The sequence below is a fragment of the Heteronotia binoei genome, chromosome 5 (genome assembly GCF_032191835.1).
Source record: "Heteronotia binoei isolate CCM8104 ecotype False Entrance Well chromosome 5, APGP_CSIRO_Hbin_v1, whole genome shotgun sequence".
Taxonomy (NCBI): domain Eukaryota; kingdom Metazoa; phylum Chordata; class Lepidosauria; order Squamata; family Gekkonidae; genus Heteronotia; species Heteronotia binoei.
The window spans coordinates 116,369,951-116,390,562 of record NC_083227.1 but is presented as its reverse complement, the minus strand read 5'-3'; the positions used below and the strand labels follow the sequence as shown (position 1 = coordinate 116,390,562).

Genomic DNA, 20,612 nt, shown 5'->3' with positions numbered 1-20,612 from the left:
AGCTGGTTTCTGGAAATAGGCTTGATGCGGCTGTTTCTGGGGCTGTTATGTCTTGGCCTCATGAAACAACCAGTTTTCAGACTCTTAATCTGCTTCAGCAAAAAAGGGGAGAGATACTGAAAAACTGAGCTGTTAGAATTTAGTGCTCTAGAGACAGTGGCCATACAACAGCTTCCTCAGAAAGGAGCAAGTTACTCACCACGCAGCAGTCAAAGTGGAATTATTTCCAGAATCTACACACCACAATTCATTTTTTTAAAAAACAGTATCAGATTCTTAGGCACTTCCCTCTGCATAGGTTTGGAAAATATCAGTACTGGCTAGGAAAAGAAGTCACACTTAAGAAAGCTGGAAGTGATATAATAGAGACAATGTTCCTCTTGTTTCTTTTGTCACACAGCTACCTCTTGACAAACTGGTTTTGCAAGTTTTTGAAGTATCCCCAAACCCTACAAAACCTATTTACGGTACAAAGTAGTAGGATGCAGCCACCAATATCCACAGAGATGCCTTGATCATGCTACATTCAACTCTTTCCAAAAAAACCTAACAAAATTTCAGCATCTGTTTGACAATGCATCTGGAATGCTTCCAGCCCTGGGTTACATGTACACACACGTGCATGAGCGTGCACAAACATGAACACATCAAACACACACCCTGAAACAAACAAAGCTGGTGTGGTTGAATGGTGGGCTAGGACCAGACAGACCAAGGCTCCAGTGTTCGTTTTGTCATGAAGTTTACCGAGGTAAACTTTCTCAGTTTTACTTGCCTCAGGGTTGTTGCAAACATAAAAACAAAGAGAGATGGTATATATTCCTTAGAGGAAGGTCTTGATAAAATAAAAATTACAGGTACTTAACAGAATCCAGTATATTAGACACAAATGCATCTTCTGCAATTATTTGCACATATGCATTGGCAAATAAATTACTTTCCACACTTATTTTAGCCAAAATAACTGACTTCACCACCAAAGGGGAAAAGCTAAATGTCCAGCAGAGACATTTCTGTCAAGTATCTGTTTCTGTAGTGGTCACTTGTTTTTTAAGCTGGAAAACTGGAAACAGTGCCAAGACACAGAATCATCTTTCACAAATCAAGAAATAATAGGGCTCTTCCTTCCTGTTGTATTGCACCCTATGTGACTTTTTTCATTATCATCTTTTCAGATTCTTACAAAGCAAACCTAATTAGGAAGCTCTCTCATTAGTCTTCCAGAAAAATTAGCACAGCTTATGCTAATTACTCCTGTAAAATTTAATAAACTCATTGAAATGGGAATAGTCTAATGAGGTTTTATTTATTGAACTAGAATAACTATATGGGGGGGGGGGGAAGGTTAGGACACAGAAACATCCAGTGTGGCAATAAAAGTACAATTTATTCAATTGCTGCCCAGAAATTTTATTGCAAACCTTTTAAATTCAAATATGAGTTACTATTGGAATGTTAAATGTATAGTAGAATGTAATAAGAGGAAGTGTTTTTCTTTCCTTTTTGCTATAACTAGATTGAACATACACAGGAATTGTTGTATTTTAAATTGTTTTACATTAAATTCACTTTGCTCCTCCCTCCTTAACTTTATGAAATCACAAATGATTTGATAGTCATGCAGAATTAGTTCTTTAGGGTTCTCCCTCATATCATGGTTTTCTTAACACAGTTTATGTATATTCTGTAAACTATATCAGATTGGTATATAATGGCTAGACTAGGAAAAATGGGGAATGCTACCTAGTTAAAATTATTAGCACTATTTGCATTAAGACTGCAATCTTTTAAAAATTAGTTCTTGGAGATTAGGGTTTTTATTAGTGTGCATGAAACTGTGTATCATAATCCTTTAGAGATGTATGTGAACACACATATATGTGCATTTGTTTCAAACTGAATTATGTTAAAAATCTATAATATAGATTTATGCTCCATTTCAGGGACAAGAATCACTACTGTACAGGAAATTTCTTCAGGTCACTGACATTTCAAGCTTAACAATCATCTTACTCAAAACAAGTAAAATACAAAGTCATTTTTCTAAATCTTCCAGTGTGCAGACTGCACTTTCCCACAATCCCACTTTTATAATTAAATGGTTCCAGTTCAGATTGACTGTTATAAAATAAGTGGTTGCAATAGAGCTTGATATGCAACTCAGTAGCTGTACATGTATTTTGTAAACTGCTGCTGCACCATGATTCACCAATGAGGCTCTGAGATTCTGGACATTTACAACATTTGTCTGAATTGTCAGCATCTTTATGTGAACATTCTCATTGAACAACTCAGAGACATTTACTGTAACATGGACACACATAAACACACATGAACTGCAAGTATTAGCCATTCTCATAACCATATTCTATGGATGTAGAAAAGCAATTAGCATTCTTATACCAAAACAAGCCTGTAATCAGAACATGGCCCTTGCTTGCTGTATGGCTTTTAAGATGCCCATGCTATGCTAAAATTAATTCATACTAAGTGCATAGTTGATCAGTCTGTTAAGCACAAGAAAATGTTTTTGCACATCCCCTCCCTCTTACCAACTGTGTCCTGAAAAGGATCACTTGCAAATTTAAAAAAAGCTAAATACAGTTTTGCATATCAATTGGCACAATAGCTTGCAATTTTATGCATGCAAGAATGGCAGCAGAGCAATTCAACATATGTTTCAGCTCGTGACAGCTTTTTAATGTTAAAACAATTTGTAAAGTATTCTGTTTTAAGACACAGGCTCCATATAGATCGCTTCATGCTTTCCCAAGCCAAGAAAAAAAATGTGAAGGGTAAATGTCACAAGTAGCATCACCAGAGCCACTAAATGTACAAAGCGCATACTTTATTTTGCCTAAATTGTTTGAACTAGCCTTGGCCAAGAAAAAGGTTTTAAGTACCCTACTGGGACAGATGCTAAGCGGCAACAATAGAAGCCACACTAATGCGATCCAGGTAACCCAATCCTGTTTCAAAAACACAGGCAAGGCTAATTACAGCACTGCTGAGTCAAATTTCTTATGCCACTGCAACCCACAGAAACAGGTCAAAATCAAATGTTATTCAAACCACAGTCATATCAACCTTCTGTATCAAAGTCACAATTTAAAACCAAGGGAAGAATTTTGAAAGATTAACCAGTTCACATTCAAAACGTGTAACAGCAAGGGAAGGTTTATTGTAGTCTAGTCTCACAAACTGAATTCAGCTGGATGGAAGTCTATCTCAACACAATGTTCTAAAATGCCAGTTATATCAGCTAAGGTATTATATGTCCAGAGTTACCCATAGCTAGAAAGCGTAATCCATTCTTCTGCAACAGAGCTTTTTCTTAGAAAGAACAGAATGCAAGAGAGAACTTCTAAGATTTTATGGCTTCAGTTAATTGTAGCCAACAAATATCCAAATGGGTACAGTGACATCAATGTTTCTGTCAAATTGCCATTAAGCATTTAAACATCTTTACCAATTGCCTGTCAAAAACAAAAATGCAAGGACTACAACTCACAGTACCACCTTTCACATGGCATCCCTGCCCAACACACTTTAAACACAGTGTTGTGGCTTCCCTAATAACTTTTAGTTTCCTCTATGCTTTTATAATATGTACATGAAAAATAGTTCAAAAACATATACATCACTTGGAAATAATTTTAAAAGACATATGTTACAAGCTTCTAAAATACACATTAAAGAACAGCTAAAACATCAGCTATACACAAACACACATACACACAATTTTTGAGCAATGCAACAAAGACAAGACCCTGAACTTTAAAAAGACAGCAAAATAAGAGGCACAGTTTGGTTTCGCACAGTATCTACATGAAACCTTGCCTTTGGAATTCAGTTTTTCATACCACCTCACCCTGACACATTATTGCTTCTCTTAGCTGATGGTAAACATTATCAGCTCTGCGTGGTCATTTAACACTCACAGAGAAATGCAACATTATAACTGTTTATCATATGTTTCTGTATGACAGGTTTCAATAATTAAAATATAAAAATGACTCTTTGGCTACAGCATTACCTAATTTGCAAGCCTGCCGAGTGCAAATTGCACAGTACAACTCCAGTGGATTTATTGTTCTATAGTGATTTATTTCGTTATGTCAGATTAGTAATTTGGATCGGTTTAGAAACCATAATAATTAAGACAGGCAAAATGAATTAATCAACTGACAATACAATCAAAATTGTTCTCAAACCAAAGACAACAAGCTGGAAGCAACTGGGGGTGGGGGTGTCTTTACTTTGCAGATCTCTTAATGCATAAATAAAATAAAACAAACCTTATAATTTAGATGGATTGAATCCGAGGAAACTACTGTAGCTAAAAGTGATAATGATTCAAACATTTTTCAAAGTAAAAAGTTAAATATTTATAAGCATCCAACTACATTTCATAAATCAGAAACTATTATTATTTTATATTCCTGAAGCTTCCGAGGCACAGCATGTGAATTGAGACATGGGAAGTTGGAGAGAAAAATATTCGCTTTAGGAGCATGAATCAGAAACTACAATTTGAACATTTCACACAGCCTCTACTTACAGCTACAACCCATATGGTCTTTCTACAAGAATCAAAACCTTAAAGCACAACTGATTCCATATGAACAAACAGTATTCTTTCCACATAGGCATATAACCCTTTGCCCATTAGCAGCACAGGGCAGGTGTCTCATTATAATGAGGTACGCACAAATGAATAAATAAACAAAACCTGAAATAAATTCAAGGGAAAAAATAACCCTTACCTGTCAATTATCACTGGATCTGAAGGAGTCTCATTTCTGTTGCCACAGCTTTTCTTGTCACAACAGCGGCTACAGAGCAAAAGAAAAAGCATTTAGTGCAGACATTACACTCTAAAAATCATAATTACAAACAGGAGGGTTCACATTGTCAGCTAGAGTTACTTACCACTCAGTTCCTGCCTGGAAATCAGCTGAATATGGTAGGTCACATATGGGTTAATTGTTAGGTTTAACATCTTCCACAACTAGCAAGCAACAAAAAACACACAAAAGTGGTGCAGGGGGCTGCCTCACTTTTTAGAGATGACAATGCAAGGGTTTCTTGAGATAACAATTATGATGGTTCAGATTGTCTTGTATGTAAGTTAGAAGAGGGTACACAGTAAATCCCAAGAATCTGTTTTTCTTTTTAGAAAATATGTTTCTAGTTCTCATGGTTGTATGAGCATTTTAGAACACTCAAAAACCCACAGAGCAGGTCCAAAGTTTGATGGAAAGGAGTAGATATACTCTGGGGGGGGGGCACTTTAAAAAACAATTTTTATAAGACATTCAAAAGTTTAAAATATTTTTTCCTGTTGGGCTTGTTATGGTTGTAACTGGGTTCCCCTCCTCTTTTTCACTGAGATCCTATGGGTCAGATGGGGATGGAATCAGGGAGACGTCTTTGTTGCAAGTTTGTGACAGAAAAATGCTTGAACCCTATCAGAAAGCAAGTAAAAAGAAATCCCAATTCATTGTATTTCCCAAACTGTATTATGTATAAGCTTTTCCATTGGTTTTCATTTCAAACACCAGCTAAAATATATTCAGGTAGGTTGCCATCTTGAGCTGAAGCAGTAGAATAAAGTTTGCGTCCAGTGGCACCATTAGAACAACAAAGTTTTATTCTGGGTATAAGCTTTGTGTGCACACACACTTCTTCAGATACCTGAAGAAATGTGTGTGCACACAAAAGCAGATACCTGAAGAAATGTGTGTACGTACAAAAGCTTATACCCAGAATAAAATTTTGTTGGTTAAAATACATTAATACATTTAAAGTAAAGACAGTTTGAGAATAAGTCCCATAGTCCAGAACAGTCCCATAAGACTGCATGCACAAAAGACACAATTTTGAAAATAATATTTCCATTATGATCCCAAGTGGTTAAGAATGTGCTCTTTCTGAAATAAAGACATATCTTATTAATGAAATGGAAATCATAATTTATTGTTGTGGTATCATTGACAACATAAGTCCTTAAAGCAGGGGTGTCAAACATATGGCCCTCGGGCAGGATCAGGCCCGCAGAGGGCTCCAATCAGGCCCTCCAGCAACTGGCTGTCGTCTGCTTCATTTTCCCTTGCCTGCTTTTTTCGGTGGCCATTTTATGTTTCTTCCCAGATAAGCCAGAACAGCAAAGCAGCCTTTCCCTCTCTCCCCTCCCTTTGGGGAGAGCAACCTCAGCCAATGAGAGAACTTGGCTCTATATCTCTGCTGGGTGATTAACTTTGCCAGGCTCAATTAATCACCCTGCAGAGCTACTGAGACAAGTTTCTCTTCCTTTTAATGAATGACTGAGGCTCCTCCCCCTCCTCATGCCCTGGGAAAGGAAAGAAAGAGCCTGAGCTTCCTTTGCCAGTCCCCACCATCAGGAGAGCTACAAAGAGTGCTTTTAAGACTAGCAGCGTTTTAGTGAAGGTATGAACATTTTGCCTTGCTACAGAGAGAGAGAGTTTTGTTAGGCTTGTTATGGTTGTAACTGGGTTCCCCTCCTCTTTTTCACTGTACTCATACCCTCCAGTCTTTCTCAATAGGAAAGTATGTGAACTATTTAGAGGAGAAATATCAGCATTAGGCTGAGAGTGTGTTCCACCCCAGGTTTACCCAACAAATTTTCCTTAATTTTTCTTTCACATTTTCCTTTGATTGGAGGTCTTGAATTTAGACTTCCCAGACAGTAGCCTGACACTGACCACTGTACGTGGCTGTCTCTCTGTTCTTGTAGTTTTCTCGGGGGAAGTTGTATTTTTTTTTTTAGTTGTAGTCATTTTTCTGGGGAAAATGATAGTGTTTTGTAGGCAAGCACATAGCCCTCAGTCTGTGCCATGGTGCCTTCACATGTTCTTGACTAATATGTGAAGCAACTTCTGTACAAAAGTTCACAATGCCCAACTGCTTCATGTTCCTCTGGGTCTTAGGCTCAAAGCATTGACCATGAGATGTCTGTAATGAATGTCAATGAATCAAAAGTAGGTTTGTGACTTACAGATATGCACACCTGAACAGCACATATTCAAGACTGGTACAGCACAGACATTGTCTGCAGTTTTTGATGCAATAATTCTTAGCAAGAGGTGACATTTATCAGAGACTAAAACAAAATATTGCAAGCGTGCTAATATTTTAAGCATGTTTTATTTTAAGTAAAAAATATTCAATTGTGTGTCTGTGCCCTTTATAAAGTTTATATGTCCGCTACCTGGCATTACATTTTATGATACGTATGCCCTGGCCCGACAAAGTCTCATTTATGTCAAATCCGGCCCTCATAACAAATGAGTTTGACACCCTTGCCTTAAGGAATCCATTATATGCGACAAAAGCAGTACATTTCCCAGACTATAACTGAAACTTTTGAGATTCACTTAAGCACTTATTTAGTCAAATTATTATTTCCATTTAAAACAATCCTATTCTAGGAAGGGTTCAATGTGAGTAAGAGATTATAACATTATAATCCTGAATCTCCTCAGGAAAGGGATCAGCATCTTGCAGCCAAATCTATCACTTTTAGTTGCCAGCACAGACAAATAAGGGACAACAAACTTTTACAAGCAGGCTTTTTTGATTTGCCATATTTCTACTCTGTCAACTCAAAACTAATTGATAGGAAGGTTTTCCCTCACAGATTATCCTCCACCTAAGCACAAATGGAAGTCACCACTATGAGGGATAGGAGGGTGTAATGCTTTGTTCATTAACTGCTTATATTACTTTATTAAAAACCTTTTGATTAATTAAAAAGGTGCCCTGAATAAATCTGTCAGATTTTTTTTTAAACCAACTGACTATTTTTCATCAGTAAGTGCCATCTTTTAAAAAGGAATCTTCCCTTCTCTCTGCCATCTTTTGAGGCAACCCTGCAGCTGTCCTTTTAGCAGTAGCTTGATCTGAAGCTGTTAGCAGGTGATAGCACTGAGCTCTACACTGTGAAAGCTTTCCCATATTGATTTTTGTATACTGAACTTCTGTGAAACAAGTGGCCTCCTCCACTAGGCAACTTCCCCTATAAGAGTGGGTGTATTCTTTAAAACATTTCCTGTTGTGACACATGCCTGCATCACGTAAAATGCAAGGGAAGTGTGTGTTTTCCTTCAGAATGACTGGTTTTCTGATTCATGTATACATTTGTGCTTTTAATCAATTAAGAATGTTGTGATTACTTTCTTTTTTTACCTCACAGCAATATTATAATTGATAAGAGTCTTAATATGCATTACTTGGGTGCAACTAGATCATAATAAAGAACAGACATTTGACCCTTGCTGATAATTTTGCCAGCCTCCAGTTTAGAATGTGAAATTGGGATTTTAACACATGGGAACACTTTCAGGTGGTCATTTTACTAGGTTAATACTGAGAAAGAAATTCAGCTTACCACAAAAGTAGTTTGATAAACAAGCTGTCAACCACCACAGGATCCCAGACAAAAATTCAGCCCTCAGTTAAACCACATTTAGGCTTCTTCACATTCAGAAAAATATGCTTGGTTTGAACATAGTTGATTCATTACTTTCCCCCAATAGCAGCTTGCCTAGATATTCAATCCCCTAGAACAAACTGGATTCCAGGCATTTACTACCCTCATGTATCTCCCAGTCTGTGAATCCATTAGGGCTGTTTATAAAAGAAATTAACCCACTGACAACTATCTCTCAAACTGATAGACACAGCATTCAGGAAATACTTCAGTACATCAGTAGAAAAGAGCAAGAGTCCAGTAGCACCTTAGAGATTTTTTTAAAGAATGTGGCAAGGTAGGAGCTTTTCATGAGTAACTGCTCACTTCTTCAGATAACTAAAGAATTGGAAGACTGAAGAAGCGAGCAGTGATTCATGAAATTTTGCCACAGATGTTGCTAGTCTTTTAAGTGCTACTGGACTCTTGCTCTTTTCTACAGCTACAGACAGACTAACACAGCTACCCATCTTTGTCAGTACATCAGGTTTTCAAATATTTTATTTGCTTATTTACTTAATATACATGGTATTTCTTAGTATACATGGTATTTCTTCCTCATGGGGGCCCAAAGCAACTTACATCATTGCCCTGTCCTTCAGTTTATTCTCACAATAACACTGTGAGGTAGGTTAGGCTGAAGGCCAAACTAGATGTGACAGTGTCATCATGGCTGCCACATTTATGGTTACCAGCCTCCAGATGGAGCCTGGAGATCTCCTGCTGTTGCAACTTATCTCCAGCTGGCAGAGATCAGCTTCCCTGGAATAAATGGCTGCTTTGAAGGGTGGACTCTATGGCATTGTACCATGCTGAGGACCCTTCTCTCTCCAAACCCCACCCTCTCCTGGATCCACTCCCAAAGTCTCTAGATATTTTCAAACACAGACCTGGCAACCCTACATCACAATGATGCTGCTGCCATTTTAAAGTGATTTTAAAATGCCATGAGACCACAGCACAGCACTCTTGTTCCCTCCCTATGTGTTCTCAAGTGCCAAAACAGCCATGGGGAGAGGGGAATATGGCTATTTTGGCACTTGAACAAGGGCACCTTAGCTTGCTGCTCTGCAGCTTGTAGCATCTTCCTGGCAGATATACCAATGCTATCATATCTAATGTATCCCTGAGTGTGAGGAACATAAGTATAGTCAGGGCTTTTTTTGTAGAAAAAGCCCAGCAGGAACTTATTTGTATATTAGGCCTCCCCTCCTGATGTCACCATTGTTTCACATAGGAAGCTAATTTGCATATTAGACCACACCCCCTGACACCAAGCCAGCTGGAACTGCATTCCTGTGTGTTCCTGCTCAAATAAAGCCCTGAGTATAGTGTTTATGCATGAACACACATGTCAGTTGTCTTCACATGACTGCAAGCCTTGATTTTCAGTGGTTCTGACCACCTGCTGAGAGTTGTATATGTGCACATGTTTATTCTGCATATACATTAATACAGGGCTTTTTTTTTCCTAGAAAAAGGTGCCAGAACTCTCAAGATGGAAAGGAAGGAGAAACACACAGGTGCTCCTCATGAACTTTTAAACATTTTTTGAGAATTTTGTTTCTACAAAGAGGTTACAGAACTCCATTCCATCGCATTCCCCCAGAAAAAAAACCCTACATTAATATAAAGGCTCAGAGGAGGGGGGTGGGGCAGGCTGTAGCTTGTGGCCACAACCCCCCTCCTTTACATCTGTTCCTTCTCCCCATTCAGAACATCATTAAATGATTTTTGCTCACGTTTCCCTCTGAAAAAGGCTTCCATATTATTTAGTACATACATTATTGTTGCCACACAGCTCTGAAGATAGGAGTGTTTTGTGTGGGAAATTTAGAAGGTATTAACTAAAATATTGATATAGATATGATAAAAAAATAAGACAGCAGAAGTCTTTGCCATGGTCCTCCTTACTGCTTCATGTTCTCATCAAGAAAACTAATGGTATGTTTAAGTAGTGTGGAAGTGAGGTGTCAATATCAGTAAGATTTGATATGAAGCCTACAGAAATTCAGTCTGTCCCTAGAAGCTAACACTTCAGTCCATCCCTAGAACTAACACAGACAAAAGAGAGAGAGAAAGGGTCTCTTGTACTGTTCAACAATACAACAAACAATGTACAGCAAGTCAACAAGACTGCCAATAACATGATCAATATTAAGCATTACAGAAATGCCTTTTGCAAACCCAGACTATTTAAACAGTTTTATGTATATAATTTTTTTTAAAAGACTTAACTCTTTTTACAGTAAAAAGCTTGCAGTAGCTATAAAAAAGGCTTTGAACTTTCAACAGGTGAAACTTTTAAATGAGGTCTGTTCAAGTCTACAGAACTGTAATTGTTTGAGTAGCAAAGTCACCAAGGTTGTGATCAGATGAGCTGTCCGAGCTGGCATTGTTGCTGTTCCCTGCCAGAGCTGAAGTGCATGATCAGATAGCAGCATCTGCCTCCCATTCTCCATTGGTCAGCCTCCCATACTTACTCCTCTCCTGGCACGAATTCCTTGACAATAGCAAACTCCAGGGTAGATGGCTCTACACCTTTCCTGTCTGATCTTTCAGCAATGCAGTCAAACCGCAATGGAAGGGAAGTGTTCTGTCCCTTTTTGGTGCCATTTTTCACGCCTTAGCGATATGCACATAACCACATAAACACCACTTTGATTTCAAAGTATGTCTGTGTGCTTCGGTGCCATTGTGGGGGGGGGGGAGGAATTGGGAGCCCCCGAGAGGTTTCAAGGGGTAAACTCCAAAAAATCTACCCTTTCTCTTGTTTATTTTGGTGGGACAGCTTTGAAACTAGCCCCTAGTCAGGTTTCCCTATTGGGACCATATTCCTCATCTAGCACCACTGTCACATGACAGTATTCCTGCAGTGGGGAAATTATAAAACGGCAGCCATTCATGGAGTATCTTGGCAAAGGGATGAAACCTTGGACTTGTTAGCAGTATGGGCCAAGAAGAAGGTCCAAGAGTCCCTCAGAGCCTGGTGATTTACATGCATGTTTATGTGCATGTGCAGGGGATGAGGCATAACATTCCCCTGGCTACAGCACGCTCTGTGGTCAGCATGCAGCAAAAGTCTGGACAGTCCATAACGGGGTAAGTGCTCAGTGAGGAAGATAACAAGGGGATGTCTGAATGTTCCTTTGTGAGGTACTACAAGAATGGATCAAATTAGAGGTGTGGTCACAGCACAGAGAGCATGTTGGAACCTAGGAACCAATGCTTTATTCTCTTCCACATAAAAATACTTTTTTAAAAATACCATTGGAGACTCTCTCTGTTATGTAATATATATTACTATTATTGTAAATTGTTTAGGAGGTTGTGAAAATACTTCAACCATTTAGTCCTACGTTCGCTGCACTTTTAATCTTTCCCACCCCATCTCAAATAGAAAAGCTAAAAACTGTACTCACTGCAGAAGAACAAATTAAAGAAATGATCTTCTTTACTTTCAGAAACTGAACATAGGATCCAGAAGAAATCAACATGTAACTTTTTAACATTAGGTACAAACTAAAGTCTATGGCTAATAGGAAAATTGGTTTTAAGATTATGCAAAAATTATGCATTAAAATTTCCATACTTAGCAATGGAGAAAGAAAGCTGGTAACCACAGTGAGTCATAACTGAAAAGGTGGTTTTACTACTTGAATTGTCTCAAGCACATTGATTCCATATAAAGCCAGGTAGAACTATGCTGGATTTGGCATTTGTCACAACTCTATTTCTTCATCCAGACCAGTATTTTTGGATTAAACACATGCTGTGATCCACTCCAGAATTCACTGTGGTCTAAAACGATAAAAAGGAAGCTATGGAAGAAAGATACTTGTTGTACCTATGTTCAGAGAACAACCCTTTATTTAAACCTCTACTTCTGTTTAAAAGTGTATTACTTTCTGATTTTCATCCCTGGCCTTCTGGATACAATGTATTTATGATATCCCAGTTATGCTCACCACAGACTTAAGACTTTACTGCATGTGTGACAGATGCCACATAGCACAAAGACTACCAAAAGCCCTTTTATAACCATTAGAGTGGTTTCTTGAATTCCCATACATCCCTCACTCCTCACAGTTGAGAAGGGTTTGGGTTCAGTCAGCATCAGTACAAAGAGCAGTCATAAACACACCTAAACCTAAAAGGGCAAGTTCTTCAGCTGAAGGTCCCTAGGGGTGAGTGCAGTATCTGCAGCTTGCCAGGCCCAGCCCCTAACTTCCAATTCAAGCTTCTGATCTCAGAGACCTATAGCTGAAGAACTGGTTCATCCATCGACCTCCAGATAGGACCTAGAGATCTGTCAGGATTATCTGATCTCTAGGCAGTAGGGCCACATTGGACCAAACTGCACATCTGATCACAGCCCTATGCAAAAAGAATGTATGAGAGAGGGTACTTTTCATCTTTTATCTTAGGACAGTTTCCTGCTGAGCAAAGGACACAGGCATCCTACACCTTTTTTCCTCTCATCAGCACCAGAGGGAGAGATCAGATTCTCAGCACTCTCTTTTTATATTTCATTTTTAAAGGAAAAAAACGTTAGAATAATCACACATTACCTGGCTGCCTGTTATGCCTCGCTGATTTCAATTAAAGAAATTTAAGCATTTGCTTAAGTCTCCATGCTTTAAAGGTGCTTTAGTTTGACTAGATTACGCTTGTACAGTGTTTATAAATATAATCTTTGGAAGAAAGTTATTTAAAAAAATTGTACTATATGAAATTATATATATATGTTTTGCATATATATATATACGTTTTGCATATATATGTTTTGCATATATATATATATATATATATATATATATATATATATATATTGCATAGGTATGTTTTGCATATATATATATATATATATATATATATATATATATATATATATATATATATATATATATATATATATGCAAAACATACCTGTTATGTCAATAGTGATTTCATAGGGTTCCCAAGTGTCTTTCATCTAGACACTAACCAGGACTAGACCTATTTAACTTAAGTAAAGCACTGTGTCTTCAATCTTCCCAGTCTTGGGATCTATCTTTAACGCCCAGGGAGCAGCATGAGACACACTGCCCCAGAAACACATGACATCACAGAGAGCCAAAGCTAGGATCTCAGCAGAGCTGTGTGCTACAGTCCACAAGAGCCAGGGATAGGAAATGCAAGCCAAACTGTAGTAATGAACAAGGCAGCTATCAGAGCCACTCCAGCACTGTGGGACTTCACCTCATTATACCCTGTTTCCCTGAAAACAAGACCTACCCAAAAAATAAGCCCTAGCAGGATTTCTATGCATTTGTTAAATATAAGCCCTACTCCAATAAGACTTAGTGATGGGCGTCGCAAAAAATTCAGGATGGAATTCCGGGTCTGGAGAGTTATGACAATGTTCCAGAAGATGACTTAACTGTATTTGAATAAATGTAGATTGTTGTATCATACTTAATAAAAAATAAGACATCCCCTGAAAATAAGCCCTAGTGTGTCTTCTTGAGAAAAAACAAATATAAGTGTCTTATTTTCGGGGAAACACGGTATTTCTGTTCCTCTTGGTATGCATGCAAAGAGACAGAAAGGTGTGGTGGCCATCTTCTTTCTACACGTGCTCCCTGAGAACAGGTCTTCCCTCTTCCCAAAGAGTAATGGGATGTATGTGATTTTTATAAGGCCTCACAACAGAATAGTCTGGGCTTTGCAACCCACCTGAGGGTCGTGATCTTTGGGCTGAAGATTAGTGCCCTAGGTATGTAATATTTAGATATGTGTATATCTTGAATTGTTTGCCATTATGAATATAGCCGGTCTTGAAGTCATGACAAAAGTGCAAAAGCACCATTGAGATATTGAAATCCTTGCCCTCTTCTGCAGTGTAAGTAAATGTAAGCACATCTGACTGAAGTTCCATCTATATAGTTTTGAGCTTCCTAAATGCACATCAGCTCTTTTCTGTTTGCAACTACAGCATTCAGGGAGAACTGGCTGTAGCTTTCCCCTCCCCCTGCTATTTTGGTGCCCTAAACTATCCTATGGTGCCATTGTTGGGTCTCTTGTAAAAATCACATTAGCCAATAGCAACTCCATGGGGTGGTTTCAGGATACAAAAACAGCCAGGGAGGTGGGCACAGCCATTGTATGTGTGATATAAAGTCCTCATGCTGTTCCTCCAAAACACAAGGATTTTGTAACATGGAAAACCCAGTTATTCCAGTGAAAAAATAGTCATGAATGGGATCCTTTGCCCATTTGTCTGGGGCTATTTCTTGCTATTTGTGTATCATGATGGGCAACTGACAGCAATAGGTTTTGAACAATTATTTGGCAATATGACTGACAAAGAATAAATATAGCAGGAGTCAAGTTACACCTTTAATACCAACCAATTTTTATTTAGAACGTAAGCTTTCGTGTGCTCTTAAGCACACTTCATCAGATGAGGAATCCAGCACAGTGAGCAGACTTTGCTCACTGTGCTGGATTCCTCATCTGATGAAATGTGTTTAAGAGCACACGAAAGCTTATATTCTAAATAAAAATTGATTGGTATTAAAGGTGCAACTTGACTTCTGCTTTGTTCAACTGCTTCAGACCAACACGGCTGCCTGCTTGGATCTAAGAATAAATATGGCAATATGCTTGTCTTCATCATTTTTATCATCAGCAAAATAATGGCCTCACCAAGATACTTTGAAATCCCTGGAAAACAAACACATCAGCACCTAAGATCTTACATCCACCCTGCTATTACCCATCCCCATTCATCCAGGGTTTCTTCTGTACATCTGAATTCTTTGTCTCTGCCACTCCAGAGCCTCCCCATTCTGCAAATATACAGTTTTGGTGACATAAAGTCAAAGTTTTATTGTGCCATTAGCCTTGATCGAAGGCACTGCTGAAAGTTGTTTGGGAATTAAATATCTAAAACAAGCTATTTTGAAGCACGGGGCCTTCACTATTTCATGTCCAGAATGAAGAAATTTCATCTTAGAGAGAGCAAGCTGTCTTTTGCACCATATGGCTAATGGCAGTGCATAGCAATTAGCTGGGCTGATTAATGGGGAACAGACTCTAATTTTATGCTTATAATTGAGGCTGCATTTGAACCCCTGGTGCAGATTCAGCACATCCCAACTTCCACTTACAAAAGGCAAGAAAGCAAGTGAAAGAGAAAGCAAGAACAGCCCTCCACCAAAACAAACAAACAAAACCCTCTGAAAAAGAATTTGTTTGAACTTATGTTATTAAGCCAATTTGATCACAGTTCTCTGTAACAAGATCAGGCAGCCTGATAAATCAACAGCATCTTTTATATTTCTATCAGGACCTGGGAACATTCACTTCTACTTTTGGATCTATTTTTTAAAAAAATATGCCTTTGCCTGTTTTTTAAGCAAACTCCAGAAACAGTATCCCAGTCTGTCCATGAGGATTTAGGAAACTGGAATGTCTATTGCATATTAAGAATATAAACTCACTATGCTAACAAAATTGGCATGGAATAATGTTTTCATGACAAGGTCTATTGGCAGAAGGAGAATTTGTTGACATGAATATTTGCTGGCTAAGATTCCAGTCTTGTTATATTTTTAAAAAAAATTCAACATATCAAAAATAAATATGTAGATCTTTCTATATTTTAAAAAGAACAAAATAATATGCTGGTCATAGACATGAATACAAGTTTTGTGGGTGTCAAAATGACAACTGCCATCTGCTCATACTGAAGGCAAAGGAAACGTCATTGCTATCTTGAATAAAACATAGCTGCTATCTGATATGGATGCAACTCAAAGTTTTGCACATCTTAATCTAATTAATATCACTAGGCAAATAATTAATGGCAAATACTTTTAAACTCCTCAGACAGATGTGTAACTTCACCTACCTTCTCTGAATTGTATATATTACATGTACTTTGGATTGTTAACCCTAATCCCCCCCCACCCCCGCCCGATGCTCTGGATCTTTAAGATTTGCATAACACTGAGAAAGGCAGCCCAAATTGCTTTTCCAAAGTGGTGGGAAATTTACCTGCTACTCATCTTGCAGGAATATAGAGTCTGTGTTGCCAGGGGTGGGTAAAAATAAAAGAGGTCTGTTTCTTGGATTTAGAACCTAGCTTTGAAGAAAGAAATTCACTGCTCCATAACTGATCCCGTTATACACAACAGTGGGTTCATGGTTGTCATCTCAAAAATCTTTCTCTATACCCAGGAGTCATTTTGTAGAAAAAGAGGTGCCAGAGCTTATTAGCACAACTCATTTGCATATGCCACACACCCCTGACATCACCAGCAATTGTGCTAAATTATATCAGCTCAGCATCTATCTTAGAAATATAATTGTCATAATAAAACCTTACTCCCATCATACTTATTAAATCACTTTCTCCTATGTGGCCACAGTGGCATGATGAAGATTTCCATCTGTCTGCTTTATATGTTTTGGTTATATCCCCATTTTTGTGGGGGGAAATATTAGACAGTTTGTCAAATCTTAGAGTTTAGCAAAATTCTCACAGGGGGTTTGAGCAATGGAACCCAGAAGCAAGTATAGGGAGGGGGGGAGAGAAAGAAAAAACACAATTTAGAGGTTCCAGATCTCCACTCCTGTGAGCTCCTGCCCAAAATGAGATCTGTCTGAACCAGATTAGTCCACTCTCATCAGATCTCAGAAGTTTAGAGGGTTGGTCCTGGCAAGTATTTACATGGGAGATCTCCAAGGAATCCCAGGGTCATGACGCAGAGGCAGACAATGGCAAACATCTCTTGAAAACCCCACAGGGTCACCACAAGTCAGCTGTGACTGGAAGACACTTTCTACCACCACTCTAATTCCTCAGATCTGTAAAAAAGACTCTCTGGCTCCATCTACACTGCTGGGTTGTAGCCATTAATACAAATCTATTGAAAATTTGCTTCTGTGATCAAGACTTGCTGAGAGAAAAAGAAAGCCTAACCCATTCCTGTGCTTTTTGCACAGGTATGAACTACAGCGATCAGTGACTGAAGCTTTTCATGGCTTAATATTTGCCTGCTGATGCTCAAACAGCTGTTTTAAAAAGCAGCATTAGGGGATGGTTGCAATACCAGCAAACTTTATAATCTTTCATGGAATCCAGAGGAAAGTGTAACTCTACAAAAGAAAAAAATCTGCAATCTGTTTCAAAATAACTGTAGTAGAGCAGTTGTTGCTTAATCCTGCCAAATTCAAAAAAGCCAACCACAGCAGAAAGAGACGTATGGAAAGATTTCCAGACAAGAACAAACCTTGTACAGAGGAGCCAATGATCCCTTGCCCAAGTCTAAGAAATGGATGTAAATGAATGGTGCCATTGAAAGCAAGAAGCCATAGTAAGCTTAAGCATGCAAGTCTTTGTGGCATCCAGGCCCTCTATCTGCATTATGGACATCATCACCTCGACCACAGACTGTATACCCTACCCTGGCCCCTACTTCATCCACAAGCAGTCTATCTGACATCTCACTGCCAAGGGGAAACTATCATAAACTGCAAGAACAATCTCTTGTATGCAGGCCTCGGATTCAGCAGGAGCTGAACCTTACTGAGGGTTCCCCCTCCTCCTCCCCACCTTGTCCATTGAATAGTAGGTGCAGCTGCATAACAATCCCTGGATGAGCTCAACCACCTATTTTTCTACAAAACGACCCCTGCTTGTATGTTTCAGTCCGTTTGACATAAGTTCACTGGCAGTAGCCCTATGGTCTATGTTAGGACTTTGCTGCAGAGATTGTACTGGATAATTACTCCTCCTCCAAGGGCTGCAATTTATATGCTATCATTTTTGGTGCCAAGCCATTTTCTATGTCCATTAAGGGTTTGATGTCTAAATGAAAACCACTCGTAGATTGTTTAGAAATTAAGCTCTAATAAATAATGAAAATGGGTGGGTGATTAGTGTAACTTTGCTTCTAATTACACCCATAAAACCATGTTATTTTGGGCTCATTGAAGGCAGCTACCTAAAATAGCATCTGAATCAACCTAGTTTTTAAGAAAGAATTTCATTTTCTTGTAGCTAATTAAAAAGTGACAGGCTCTTTCTTACCTGCACATTATTTCATGGGTGAGCAGAACTCTGCACATTTCGGGGTTCTTGTCTTGTCCTTCATATACTATCGCCTAGAAAGAAAAGACAGGGGAATGTAGATAGATATAGATATTTTAGCAGCAAAGCGAACGTGCCTCGAGAAAATGATCCCCGACACAGTCCATGAATGCATAACTATATGGCAAGACAGTTGGATTTGCTTAAATAGACAGCCTCTTTGCAGAAATTGCCTCGAGATTTGTTGATAGAGAGCAGCAGAAGCTGAGAAGAGCTTCACTTTCGTCATTCTTCTGTTTTAACCGATGCATTATGCACATCTTCTAAGCAATGTGCTTCTTTAGTAGTCAAGACAACCACAATGTTCTTTTCAATTCAGAATAAAATATAAACTTAAATGCGTAAAAAAAACCAGGAGGGCTCAGAATTCTACGGGGCCTATTCATAAAAAGAAAAGGTTAATGTATTTTTAATTCAAAAAGCATGGCTGGGCACTTAACTTGCTCCCACATGAGTAAAGAACCTGATTCACAATGTGCTGTGTAAGATACAGCATAGTTAACTGTGCTACATGTTAAATAAAAGTAAATTCCTGTAAATACAAATAAACAAGTCCTAGAAGACAATAAGCAGAACAGACACTGTAATATCCAAACTTCTCTGATATTCTTTGTTAATGACATTTACTTCATGTTACATTTTTAGGCATACACCTAAGGATTGCAACACATGCCACTGGAAAACGCGTTTGACAGCTGACATTAAGACAGAGGGGAGAAATTTGCAGACGAGAACTGGTGAGAATGAAGAAGTTCTTTCACCCTTCCCCTACCTGCCAGTTCTCCCCCACTACCCCTTCCAAGCCAGGGTCATTTCCAGTCTAGCTGGGGGCGGGGGGAGAGGAATCAGGCAATGGCAAACAATTATGATTGCCATTGCCAGTTCCAGGTTGGGAAATGGCTAGAGATTTTGGGGGTGGAGCCTGAGGAGGATGGGATTTGGGGAGGAGATGAACTTCAGTGGAGTATAATGCCATACAGTCCATCTTCCAAAGAGGTCATTTTCTCTGTTGCCTGCAGATCAGTTGTAATTCAAGGAGGTCTCCAGCCACCACCTGAAGGCTGGCAACCCCAATAGTTGTAGGAAGACTCAGCAGTCAGGAAACAGCCCCTTCCTGTCTTCCATTCTGACTAAAGTCACCCCTGACCCCCAAGTAGCAGTATTTGTAGAAAAACATGGGATTGAAACTATACATATTCCTCAGAACATTTAGATCCACCCTAAAACGATGTAAGTGTATCCCCTTAAAATGATTTAAGTGATAGCCAACGGTTAGAAAACTATATTAAGATCTGACAGACTTTGATCCAAATTCCCACTTAGCATGAAGTTCACAGGGCGATTGTGAGGACAAAATGGGTGAGGGAGGCAATACATAAACAACCCTACCTTCTGTGTTGGAAAGGAGGTCCAGAAATATTATATATAAAATGTGAATGTGACCAACATGTTGTAAACTCTTGACAGCAATCCCTGGATTGCTGCCACATAATACATTAATGGATCTTAATTTTTAAACTGACCACAGTGGAACTGAAGCCTACAAAACCCTGAGGATACTACTGTGCTTTCAAGGGCACAATCCAATATGTGCTGACTTAAACTTAATGAAACTTACATCTAAGTAAATAGACATAGGACTGGATTGTAGAAATTACAAGGAACAGGAAATGTAGCCAACTTTTTCCATTGCAGTGCTTATCTGCCACTTGCATTCCACAGAACTATCACAATAGAAAATGACACACTCTCTGAAGGAGATACCATATTTTTCTACATGTGCAAAATATTGCAGTTGGAAAGCTTGGAACAAGAGCTGCATTGAAACAAAACGTGATGCTGCACAACAAATGGAAAATAAAAAAGTTTGCCAACAGGCCAGGAAAAGAATCCCAACCTTTAACAGACATTTGATTGGCATAAAGCAGCAGGTGTGCCTTTTCATAGCATGGCGTAAAATGGGATCACACATCATTAATT

General features: G+C 38.7%; 1 protein-coding gene across 5 annotated transcripts in view; it reads right to left on the bottom strand.

Annotated features, from left to right (window-relative positions):
* Positions 1-20,612, bottom strand: part of EBF1 (EBF transcription factor 1) — a 553,072-nt gene that overhangs the window by 516,389 nt on the left and 16,071 nt on the right. For all 5 annotated transcript variants that reach the window (XM_060240230.1, XM_060240234.1, XM_060240231.1 and 2 more), the window contains exons 5-6: positions 18,573-18,646; positions 4,767-4,835 (exon numbers count right to left, since the gene is read on the bottom strand). In XM_060240230.1, the coding sequence (XP_060096213.1) occupies positions 4,767-4,835; positions 18,573-18,646 (143 nt within the window). The remainder of the gene's footprint in view (positions 1-4,766; positions 4,836-18,572; positions 18,647-20,612) is intronic.